At 37.8% G+C, this 12,476-nt stretch overlaps 1 protein-coding gene across 4 annotated transcripts in view; it reads right to left on the reverse strand.

Annotated features, from left to right (window-relative positions):
* Positions 1-7,910: 7,910 nt before the first annotated feature.
* The window catches only part of Cdc42 (Cell division cycle 42), a 33,542-nt gene continuing 28,976 nt past the window's right edge, over positions 7,911-12,476 (reverse strand). For all 4 annotated transcript variants that reach the window (XM_071672131.1, XM_071672134.1, XM_071672133.1 and 1 more), the window contains exon 5: positions 7,911-9,747. In XM_071672131.1, coding sequence (XP_071528232.1) covers positions 9,460-9,747 — 288 coding nt within the window. In that variant the 3' untranslated portion in view covers positions 7,911-9,459. The remainder of the gene's footprint in view (positions 9,748-12,476) is intronic.

Raw genomic sequence — 12,476 nt, forward strand, 5'->3', positions numbered from 1 at the left:
GACTTGCTTCTAATCCTGTGTGTACATGTGGTACTGTTTTCAACTACTCTTAATTAGTAAATCATTCCTTAACAATCCTACTGAAGAAAAAATAACTCAACTCATTTGAGGGGAAACATCTGGCCACAAGTTTGTATCCATTGTGATTGACATCAGATGAATCTATCCTTAAATAGATTGCTATACTTGAGATTATCAAAGTCTTTTATAATTTTAAATACCTGTACTACTAGATCATTCCTTAACCTATCCTTTTCTAAACTAATTAAATTCAAGTTGTTTACTCAGCTCTCATTGGGATTGTTTTTCAGTCTGGGAATCATCTTGATAGCTCACAAGTACAATATCCATTTAATGTCTTTCTTCAAAAATGTTCCATCTCTATTTTTTGTCTTTCTTCAAGAAGATTGACCAAAACGGAATGGATTGCTAGATATAGCTTCAGCATCTACTATTTCATTACTGCTGATACCAACATGTCCAGGGCACCACCATAATTATGCACTCCTATGCTCAAAGTGATTGCCTACAAATCTGCTTTTGCACTTTTTGAACTATGGTATGCATTGGAACATCATGTTATATCTTGGAAGTGCTTTTGGGAAATCGTTTTTTTTTAAGGCAACTGTTAAATCAATTAATAAATTAAATAATGCTGAAAATCAAAAAGGGCCCCAGTACTGAGGTTCATATAAAAAGCTATCACTTAATAAGAAATATCAAGAAAAGTTAAGAAAACAATCAAACTTACCTTATTTTGCAGTATGTACAGACTTTCAAAGTTTACACACTTGTTGGTGATACACTGGCTGCATTATCACTACTGACTTGACAGGTCCTGTGCTTCACTACCAACACAGTTCAGCGATTGTATGTATTTGTTTTCATTTCATAATAATAACACCACACTTTTTGGAGACTGTTACAGGACATCCAGTAATTAATAGATAATGACTGCACTACATGCTTTTACATATGGCATATTTGCATAATTTTCAGATGTCACTTATTCATTCCAGTTTATTTTCATAATTTTCAAGTATATACATCATGCTTGGTTATCACTGCACAATAACCAGAGACATATATGTGTAGCATCACTTGTTTCAGGATATTCCACTGTTATTGCCTCTACATCATATCAAGAACACCTTCCTACTATTATCAAAATCACACTCAAGATTCACTGAATTAATATCACTATCATTAGAGCCAAAGACACAATTGCTGGTTTGCTGGGTTGAGTACTCACAGCTGCACACAACGTTGTGGAAAGCAGCGAGCATTGGAGGAACCTTGTCCCTGTGTGTTATATGGGTAAATGACACAGGTACTTTTTCTGGTGTTAATTATAGTTGCTGGTGACATGAGGCATCTCTGCATACTGAAAAACTGGGCCTTTGAAGTCAACTTGGAAATTTCAAACCATATGAGTATGGCTGCAGTATTGTGTTAAGCAAATGAAAATACAGTTGCAGGGGTTAAATGCAGCATGAATACCATATAGTTCAGCAATAAATATGAAAAATTCTTTTGATGATTTTTTTCTATAAGATTCTTCAATAACTACAGCAAAATCCATGCCTTTTTTACACATTTAGCCAACATGTTGGCTAAATGAATAATATCATGCTGATAATATTTATTCATTTTCACAGAAGCAATATTGCTTTTGGTTATTTTCATCCAGCCTCAGTAAAGAGTGATCTCAGGAATATTCCAAGCAGGGAACTGAGCAAAATCTATTTCTAGAATTTAGTTTATGTCCAAACTACACCCATTAAGGGCATTTCTTACTCTCACATTGAAAGATGTATGGAACTCTGGATGTTAATCAAAACCCTGAGTCCTCTCAGAAGCAAAAACAAACTTAAATGTGGGACTAAATAGATTAAATAATGTACATTTTCAAGAATAAAGAAACATTAGAAAACTAAGTTCCTTATTGTGAACAACAGCCATTTTTGAGACATCCTTAGTGGCTGACAAATAAATCTGGCAACTATATCCAGTTTTGATCTACATGATGAATCACATAACCTTAGCACAGTGTCTGGATTCACTCTTTTCCCATCATCTTTCTTTTTTGTTCTTTATTTGTTAATGCTTGGGTTCAGGTCTTTGAGGCTTTTCTTGTTTTCATTTTGCAGTAGTCAATGGGAAACAATTCCTTTTGACTAATTGAGGTATCTAAGTGATCATATGTGTCTGACTGAATCACCTTGATAGCTGTCATATACGAGTAATTATTTTGCTTTGATAGTTTTAGCTCTAATTACAGAGGCCTTCATGCTCGTTGGTTTTACGTTCTGCTTTCTGATCTCTCCCACATTTCTACTTTATTTTCTAAGGTTTTTCCTTGACATCCTAGTGCACTTTTGAAAATAATAAATGCATTTTGGCAAAGTGCACTCCTGGAATTATCTTTCTATTACTTCTTCTTTCAGTCTCAGTATCTTATTATATACCGATATGTACTTCTTTACCATTTATCTTATCTTTATATAATTTTTTAGCACATCCCACTGCCAGTGCTTTATTACAGATAGTAGTACAGAGGTCCCTATCAACTGCAGGGGTTAAGTTTTTGGAAAGCTCCATGGCTGGCAAAATCTAATCCCCTATGGGAAATAAAGAGTTAGAAGGAGTGGCTCTTTGGAAAATATACTGTAAGTCCTATTATCAACCATTCAAAATTAAAAATCAATATTTCATACCTCAGAAACATGTTTGTTGCATAAAAGTACAGAGAAATGGTGTACAATGGCACAGAAAAGGAATAGACATATCAAAGAACAATGACCCTGTGCTTGGCCTTTATACTCTTACAGAGCAGCCAGCCAACTGTGCCACGCAAAAAGCTGCCTCATTTTCCTTTATGGTTCACACTACCTGACTCATTAACACCAGAAATGCCTCCTAACAGACACTCCACATGTGCATGGTGAACAAACAAATACACTTTATGCACTAAAGACCACTTTTCTTGCCCTCCTTGGGGTACCACACAACTAGTTTTATGCTAGAAGTGGCCATATCTAAGGGTACAAAGTAACAAGTTAAAAGTTATGAAAAGTTTTCGATGCACTGATATCACTTATGGGATTCCTTATTTGGTGAGTCAGAGCAAGATAGAACAATACAGCCAGAGTACAGGTGACTATGCTCAGGTGATGCATTTACCACAAACACACATTGCTATGTACATCTTCATGCCATGTTTGTTGTATTAAATCAATCTTAGCTAGAAATATCCCATAGCTACTACAATACTCACCTAACAGGAAAAAAAAAAATCTATGCTCTCGTTGGTAAAATGGTATGCAAGGGGAACTTTATATAACTACAGTTTATGGTCCTAAAAATTTAGGGTTAAACTGTCTTTCCACCTGAACACATTTCTACAATTCTTGCATTTTTCTCAGAAGTGTTGAAACATTTAACACCTGGCTGTATTTCTTTTAGCTTCAATTCTTGAGTGTAGTCCTTTGGTGTTCCATTATCATGAGTTTCAAGCATCATTTCCATGTCAAAGTCACCAGTAGTCATTTCCATACTGTTTCCAGGATACTGTTTAACAAGGTTGTCTTCAATCACAATTCTTCCTTTCTTCATTAACAAGAAAAATAAGGGTAAAGGGTGTAGCGTACACAAAATAAAAATACTTCAGAATTTCAAAATAACATACCTTACATCATCCCAGACCAGTACAGCAAACTTTCTAAAGAAGCCCCCCCCACCACGAAGTTGAGTAAAAAAATACTTAAAATAACTTGTTTGGACAGAGTTAATGACTATAAATTCATTTCAGTTAATATGCTAGTTGAAGTGAACCACAGATGATGATGGCTGCCCCACATGAATACTGAGGTAACCCTACGTAATCCTTACATCATAAAGTTATCCAGTTCTCCTCAGTTGGCATGATAATTACTACCACTTTCCGAGTTTCATTAATATACATGATTTCCTTTGCAATTATTTGTGTTAAAATTCTGATAAATATGGAAGTATGCTTGCCATTTAAATCAGAACAATTTTTCATTCATGGACTGTACATATGACAAATATTTGTCACTAATGCACAATCCATAAAATCCATCCACCACAAAAAATTAGGCAAGCACTTGGTGGATGGGGGGAATGCAGTAGGGCACTGGAAGGGGATGGAATTGTAGTTTTCTCAAAAAAAAAAAGGGGTAACTGTTGGTTGATTAGCCTTGCTGCATGATACGTGCATGACCCAAAGTGAGTTGCCAGAGAAATGGCAAAGTGCATGTACAGCGTCCCTGTGTAAAACTAAGAGAGAAAAATAAAAGGTTGAATAATATAGGTACAAGTCTGTTTAGTTATCCCTGGGGATGGGAGAGAAAGTATTACCATGCATGTCGTAAAAGGCGACTAAAAGGGGAGGGAGTGGGGGGCTTCAAAATCCTCCCCTCTCTTTTTGAAATTTTCCAAAAGGAGGAACATAGAAGGGGGCCAAGGAGGATATTCCCTCTAAGGCTCAGTCCTCTGTCCTTAGTGCTACCTCGCTAACATGGGAAATGGCGAATATGTATGAAAAAAAAAAAGTCTATTCAGTATACATGCATGGTTGATGCAAGTTATTGAGAAGATGGTAATAGGCATAGCAGCTGACTGGGTAAAAATCAAAGTGGTTTCAGAGGTAAAGGGCAGATGGACTGGGTGCTTACTTTTAAGAATGTGTGTAAAAATACCAGGAGAAAGATTCCATAAATGCCACACTTGTATTTGGCATTAATGGACCTGAAAAAAAAAAAAGAAAAAGAGTATAGGGTTTACAGAGGTGCCTCATGGAAGGTACTAGACATCTGGAGTAATTGGAGCGTTATCAAATGCAGGGTATTTACCTGGAGAGGAAGGCATGTGTGTGACAAGGAAGTAGATCACTTATTTCCAGCATAAGTGGGTTTACCCTAACAATGTGTGATGTCACCATAGCCACTAATATAACATTTAACCTTACTGCCTACCCTTGTATCCACCCAATACAGACAAATATTTCTCATTTTGAGTTTTAGACACAGTAAAAGATTGGCTAATCCTAAACTGGGGGTGACAAGAACACAGAATAGGCAATACTATAGGCATTATGGGTGGAGATGGGTGCCACAAAATCAGCAAGTCCCTAGAATGATGAACAAAATCACCCACTATGGTCTAAGTAGATTCTTGAGGGCTCCAGTGATTCATCCTTTGTTTGGGTTGCCATCTTAATAAGCCAACAGAATCTACAATGCATAAAGAATTCAACAAACAATGGAAAATTAAGTTTTGAGAGCTGGCTGCTCGTATGCCCTTACCACTAGCTAGACCATGCAATACTAAACAAGCTGCGGCATCACATGATTGCTGTGTGGCCATCAGCAAGTCAAGGGCAGGCTGGTTTTGACAACTGGTTTTCTCCTACATGTCAAAGCTTTGGAACTTTACCTTCTCATGTCTTTCTAAATAACTATGACCTAGCACATTTTAAGACAAGTTTTTCACTTCCTCTGAAATTTGTAAACACTTTCCCTTGTCTTTTTTTTTTTTTTCTCTGTCGCTGTCTCCCGCGTTTGCGAGGTAGCGCAAGGAAACAGACGAAAGAAATGGCCCAACCCACCCCCATACACATGTATATACATACGTCCACACACGCATAATTCTCTCTTATTTCAATTAAGGCCCAGCCCTGATGCGGACTTTTGTCCCTTACTGAAGCCTTAAAAGAAAGAGCATCCTGCAATACAACAAGTGAATACCATAACAGAAGGGTCAATTAAAACAATATCTTTGCATAGAACTGATGCCTTTCTCCTTCCTGACACTTATGGTAGCAGCAGCTAAATACATTCCAGTGTTTGGTACCCCTAAATTTCATCCTAGCATTTGTGACAAGATGGTCATGAAGCATTACTCAAGTAACTCAAGCTTGTGTAAGAAGAGATTCGTAACAATGCAAGCTGTCATATAGCATGGGAGAACCACTGACTCGATCTATCTTCTACTTTAGGGAACCTCACATTTTGGCATCTACTCTGGAGAATCACTGATATCACCACCTGCTTTGGGAAAGCCACTGACTTCACCAATCTACTTCATAGAACCAATGACTTTGTCATCTACTGTTCTCTGGAGAAGAACTGACATCACCACCTGCTCTATGAGAAACACATCAGAATCTGCACTTTAGATAACAACTAATATCATCACTTATCATGCATTTCTGACATCTTTTTCTATCAGAAGCAACCTCAAAAGGAAACAATGTCACTACCATGCAGATGGATAGGTCAGTGACTGTAGGGACTAAGGATATAGTCCTGAAAGCTTTTGAATGGATGAATATTAGAATTAGAGAGGAAAATGAAGTGATGTGTTTGTAATGACAATATGAGGCACAAGGCACATGTATCACATAAGAATTAAGTCAGAAAGATATGTGACATCAAGCAATCTCATTAGAAGGGCTGACCCAAATGTGTTTAAATCCTTGGACACCAAGAAGTGAAGAGGGTTGTAAAAGGAGGCTCTGTATTTGATTTATAGGGAGTAAGTGGAAGTACCTATGATAAGATTCTATCTAAAGGTACCATTTTCATGAAGTGCTCACCAAACGTCTTGCATGATTAATACCAATTTTCTTGACAGCAATGCTCATTACACAATGATCAATCCTGGGTTCATTTCGGACTGACTTTAGCCATACATCTGTTAATTTTAAAATGATTCCAAAGTTGTTACATGCATCTTACTTCTGTTAGTATCAATATATTGTTAGTTAATCAATGACTGCATTAACTTTGCAAAATCTTATCATTCACTTTCGCCCATTTGTAGATTGCATTAAAGTTTTTGCAACTTTTAAATAATCTACAGATCCTAACATTTTGCTTACACTGGTGTCATCAGTAAAGAACGTAAGTACAATTTTTATTTCTGTCATTCTTGTATCATCATAAAAGAAATATAAGGCTATTTCCTTTGGTAGCCCTAATAGAAAATCTCTATACACAGTTCCAATTGTTGCCTTGAACCTTCTTTGAAAACTTTAATCCATCTTTCTATTTAGCACAATATTTTGTTTCACTACATCTTTCAGCAAAATTCTGTAGTTTTCTTTGTTACATGTTTCAAGTAAAATGTCAGTCCTCTTTCATTAGGTGTCATGTAACTATAGTCAACAAATTGGCTTTATGTTCCTTTTCTTGCTACAAATTATGATCATTTGTATAGTTGCTCTTGAATCAGATGCTCTAGTATGTGTACCTTTTATGTCTTTCAGCAACATCTATTCAGTACCAAGTCAAGCCAACTGACCTGTACTGCTCAAGTCCTTGGTGTATTAAGTGTTAAATATGCCATTTTTTGAATGTCTCTTACATATATTTGTCCAAAATTTGCTTCAGAAACATCACTAGTCTGCTAAGGATGTTTGGCCTTCTTGAAGATGGCTGGAATCTTATCCAGTAAAGAGCAAAGCTTACTCAGATCTCATTAATTACTCTGCTCATATTCATTTTGCAATCTCAATATTGGCTTCATGTTAGGTAAGCAATCTATAATCTATTATCTTTTTCAATTCTGTTAGGGAAGACAGAGAGGGATATGGAAGGATGATGCAAAGAAGACTGGGTTACCTGGGTATTAATGTCCTGGTGGGTGAAATGCATTTGGTGGATAAAAAAAATGGAATGTGTGGTGTATAGGATGAAACATACTGTTAATGGGATGAACTAGAGCATGTGAAGCAATAGTATAGTGTGGCATTGCTAGACTGGAGGTTTGCAAAGAGAAATTGCTGACCTGTTACTGATGCTACCTCACAGATATAAAGGATAACTAGGTATAGAAAAATAATTACACATCTACTGGAAAATTCAGGACCAAAAAAGGTAAAATAATCCAATCCAAATGGTTTATTTGTAACTCCCTCCATAAATACCAAACTTCATTTTAAAATCATTATCAGGTTTTATCACACTTCAAATGAAGACAGAATCAATGTCTTACACTTGCAATGGTCAACATGGCAACTACAGTTATTTTATACAGGAGTTCCCTACCAACACCAGTGGTGGGTTAGTTAACATGAGGCAAGGTAGCTACCAACCATCTGGTTATCACCAAACTGTGTCTGAAGCAGCAGAAATTTTGAAATAATGGAATACTACTTTCAGATTTACAGATTTTGTACAAAAATAATGATTCATATCATTGAGCCAACTACTTAGTTGATATATAACTATTTCTACTACATCAGACATTCCCAACTGTCTTGTGCACCAGTACAATAACCAGCACTTGGCCAAGTAGGTGGGTAACTCATTACCAGCAACTGCTGCTGTAGATGAAGTCAAAACACTGGGAACATGCTTTAATGTGAACAATAATTGATGACCCCTTTGCATAAATGCCACTTACTTCAAACCTAGTTTCTTACTCAGGCACACCACATTGTAAAAAATTAACAAATGGATATCCATGTAAAATCATATGGTCTCATCTTATGGATTATCTTGGTCTCTGAGCCCATAAAACCAAGTCATAATCCAATGACAGTTTTCCTAAAAGTTTGCACTAACGTTACAATAAAAAAGAAGATATAGTTGCTAGATAAACATCACTTAGAATGTATATGTAAGAATAGGAAACTTATGATAGTCTGAGGCAGTTATATCAGAAGTTTTAAGCTCATACAAATAGTGGTTATTCTTTAAATTTATTAACACTTCTATCATTACTAATGACAGGATGAGATGCATTAAGCATTAAGAAGGCCAAAACAAGATTAGAGATAGATAGATCATAACAGTACTAGAATACTGAGCTGTTGATCATTTTATGTTTCATGAATTAAATGAATCTACTGAAGAATTCAGAGATGATTGGAATCAGATGATGTTTGTGTTCAGTCTTTGTCATAAGTTTATATGACAATTATATGAAAAATGAAACGACACTCTTGACCTAACTGGAAGCAAACCAAGTGGAACCAAGTGGTTCTCAAGTGGCACAGGTAGGATGCTGGCCCAGGGAGAGGGAGAGGGCAAGTGGGAACACAACAGGTATACGGTGAGATGGAAAAGGAGGTTGTGCGAGAAGCATATCCTGCCGCACAATGCTACTTCTCCACTCATGCTACCTGGCAGCCATTTCTTGTGCTTAGGTTACTTACATTCCCCAAAGGAGTATAGCCCCAAAGCTGCATGAAGCCTCACTCACTCAACAAGATATACAAACTTTGGCATCTTCCTTCATCCACAACTGGAACAAGACCTTTTAATAATAAAAACAAACACTCCTGCAGTTATAACACTGACAAGTTGTCTCATACAAATAGCTCCAGAGGCAATCCTAACTCCACAAAAACCCTAATGACCATTCAAGGCAATCCTGCACATCTTGTATGCCTGGGGCTTCTCCTAGGTCTACCATGGATTGTGTCCTACCCTACAGAACAACACATCTCCTTCGTTTCTGGGGTTCTGGTGGCTCTAAGGCTGCAAGGATAGCTTCATCAAATACATTCTTAAGCCCTTTCTGAGTAAGTGCTGAACATTCAACATACTTGACAGCTTTAAGTTCACGGCTCAACTTGTCACCTTGTTCATATGTTATAGGCTTTTGCTTATTCTTGGCCAGTTTTTCTACAGTAGCAGCATCATCACGCAGATCAATCTGTGTGCCCACTAGGAGGAATGGAGTCTTCTGGCAGTGATGAGTGATTTCAGGCACCCACTAAAAGAAAAATAAATATTGAGTACAGGGCTACCTAGATACTAAGTGAAATTTTCATTATAATCTTGTTCTAACATTTCAACTAAGTATTTTCCATTCATTATGTTTCCTAGAATTTAATAAAATCAAACTAACCACAGAAAAAGCACTTACAAAGCAAGTCTGCATAAAACTTTATTAAATTTAGAAAAACCTACTGAACAAACGACAGGAATAGCAAGTAAAATTTGCTAAAAATTCATGAACAAAAGAAAGGACTCTGTTCGAAGCAGATTTATCATTTACATGGGAGCAGGTATGTGTCTGAATAGTACAGAGGAACAAAAGAACAGTCTGGGATGAGACATATTTTACATTTCTCTGATTCTTTTCATACTTATGAATAAAGCTGTGAGGGATGTTTGGTATTTCACTTCAGAAAAAGTGCCACACAGGAACATAGAAAAAGAAGGGCAGGAAGTGGAAGGTGGGGATGATAAATGGTGCACATGATTGTTCATTGTGTGGTAATAAAAAGAGTGGTTGAGACAGCAGAAGAGGCTGTACTGAAATGGTTTGGTCACATGGGAGAGAATGAGTGAGGAAAGATTGACAAAAAGGTTATATGTGTCAGAGGTGGAGGGAATGAGAACTGAGAGACCAAATTGGAGGTGGAAGGATGGAGTGAAAAAGATTTTGAGCGATCAGGGCCTGAACATACAGGAGGGTGAAAAGCGTACAAGGAACAGAGTGAATTGGAACGATGTGGTATACTGGGGTCGACATGCTGTCAATGGATTGAACCAGGGCATGTGAAGTGTCTGGGGTGAACCATGGAAAGTTTTGTGGGGCCTGGATGTGGAAAGGGAGCTGTGGTTTCGGTGCATTACACATGACAGATAGAGACTGAGTTTGAACGAATGAGGCCTTTGTTGTCTTTCATGGCGCTACCTCGCGCGCAAATGGGGGAGCCATTTCATGTGTGGCAGGGTGGCAACGGGAATGGATGAAGGCAGCAAGTATGAATATGTACATGTGTATATATGTATATGTCTGTGTATGTATACGTTGAAATGTATAGGTATGTATATGTGCGTGTGTGGGCGCTTATGTATATACATGTGTATGTGGGTGGGTTGGGCCATTCTTTCGTCTATTTCCTTGCGCTACCTTGCTAACGCAGGAGAGAGCGACAAAGTATAATTAAAAGAAATATAATGATTGTTCATGGAGAGAACAAAGGAGCAGCTGCAAGACCTTCAGGAAGTTTTGGGTGTAAAGGGAGATACCTGATCTAAATAACATCAAGATCAAAGTGTTATTTGCAAAAGGAAAAAAATATTTGAAGTGTTTTAGTAGCATCTTTTTATATCATTATTATACTTAGTTGCTGTCTAACGACTTAGCGAGGTAGTGCAAGGAAACAGACGAAAGAATGGCCCAACCCACCCACATACACGTGTTTATACATACAAGTCCACACACGCAAAAATACATACAGATACATTTCAACGTATACATATATAAACATACACAGACATATACATTTATACACATGTACAAAATTCATATTTGCTGCCTTTATTCATTCCCATCGCCACCTCGTCATGCATGAAATGAAACCCCCTTCCCCCGCATGCATGCAAGGTAGTGCCAGGAAAAGACAACAAAGGCCACATTCATTCACACTCAGTTTCTAGCTGTCCAGGCCCCACAAACCTTTTCATGGTTTACCTAAGACACTTCACACGCCCTGATTCAATCCATTGACAGCACGTCGACCCCAGTATACCACATCGTTCCAATTCACTCTATTCCTTGCATGCCTTTCAGCCTCCTGCATGTTCAGGCCCGATTGCTCAAAATCTTTTTCACTTAATCCTTCCACCTCCAATTTGCTCTCCCACTTCTCGTTCCCTCCACCTCTGACACATATATCCACTTGGTCAATCTTTCCTCACTCATTCTCTCCATGTGACCAAACCATTTCAATATACCCTCTTCTGCTCTCTCAACCACACTCATTATATTTCCACACATCTCTCTTACCCTTTCATTACTTACTCGATCAAACCACCTCACACCACATATTGTCCTCAAACATCTCATTTCCAACATATCTACCCTCCTCCGCTCAACCCTATCTATAGCCCACACCTCGCTACCATATAACATTGTTGTAACCACTATTCCTTCAAACATACCCATTTTTGCTCTCCAAGATAATGTTCTCGTCTTCCACACATTTTTCAACACTACCAGAACCTTCGCCCCCTCCGTCACCCTGCAAATCACTTCCGCTTCCATGGTTCCATCCGCTGCCAAATCCACTCCAGATACCTAAAACACTTCACTTCTTCCAGTTTTTCTCCATTCAAACTTACCTTCCAATTGACTTGTTCCTCTACCGTACTATACCTAATAACCTTGTTCTTATTCACATTTACTTTCAGCTTTCTCCTTCTGCACACTACCAAACTCAGTTTCTCACCCGAATCAGCCACCAGCGCTGTATCATCAGCGAACAACAACTGACTCACTTCCCAAGCCCTCTCATCCACAACAAACTGCATACTTGTCCCTCTCTCCAAAACTCTTGCATTCACCTCCCTAACAACCTCAACCATAAACAAATTAAACAACCATGGAGACATCACGCACCCCTGCCGCAAACCAACATTCACTGGGAACCAATCACTTTCCTCTCTTCCTACTTGTACATATGCCTTACATCCTTGATAAAAACTTTT

This window comes from Panulirus ornatus, chromosome 17 (genome assembly GCF_036320965.1).
Source record: "Panulirus ornatus isolate Po-2019 chromosome 17, ASM3632096v1, whole genome shotgun sequence".
Classification (NCBI taxonomy): domain Eukaryota; kingdom Metazoa; phylum Arthropoda; class Malacostraca; order Decapoda; family Palinuridae; genus Panulirus; species Panulirus ornatus.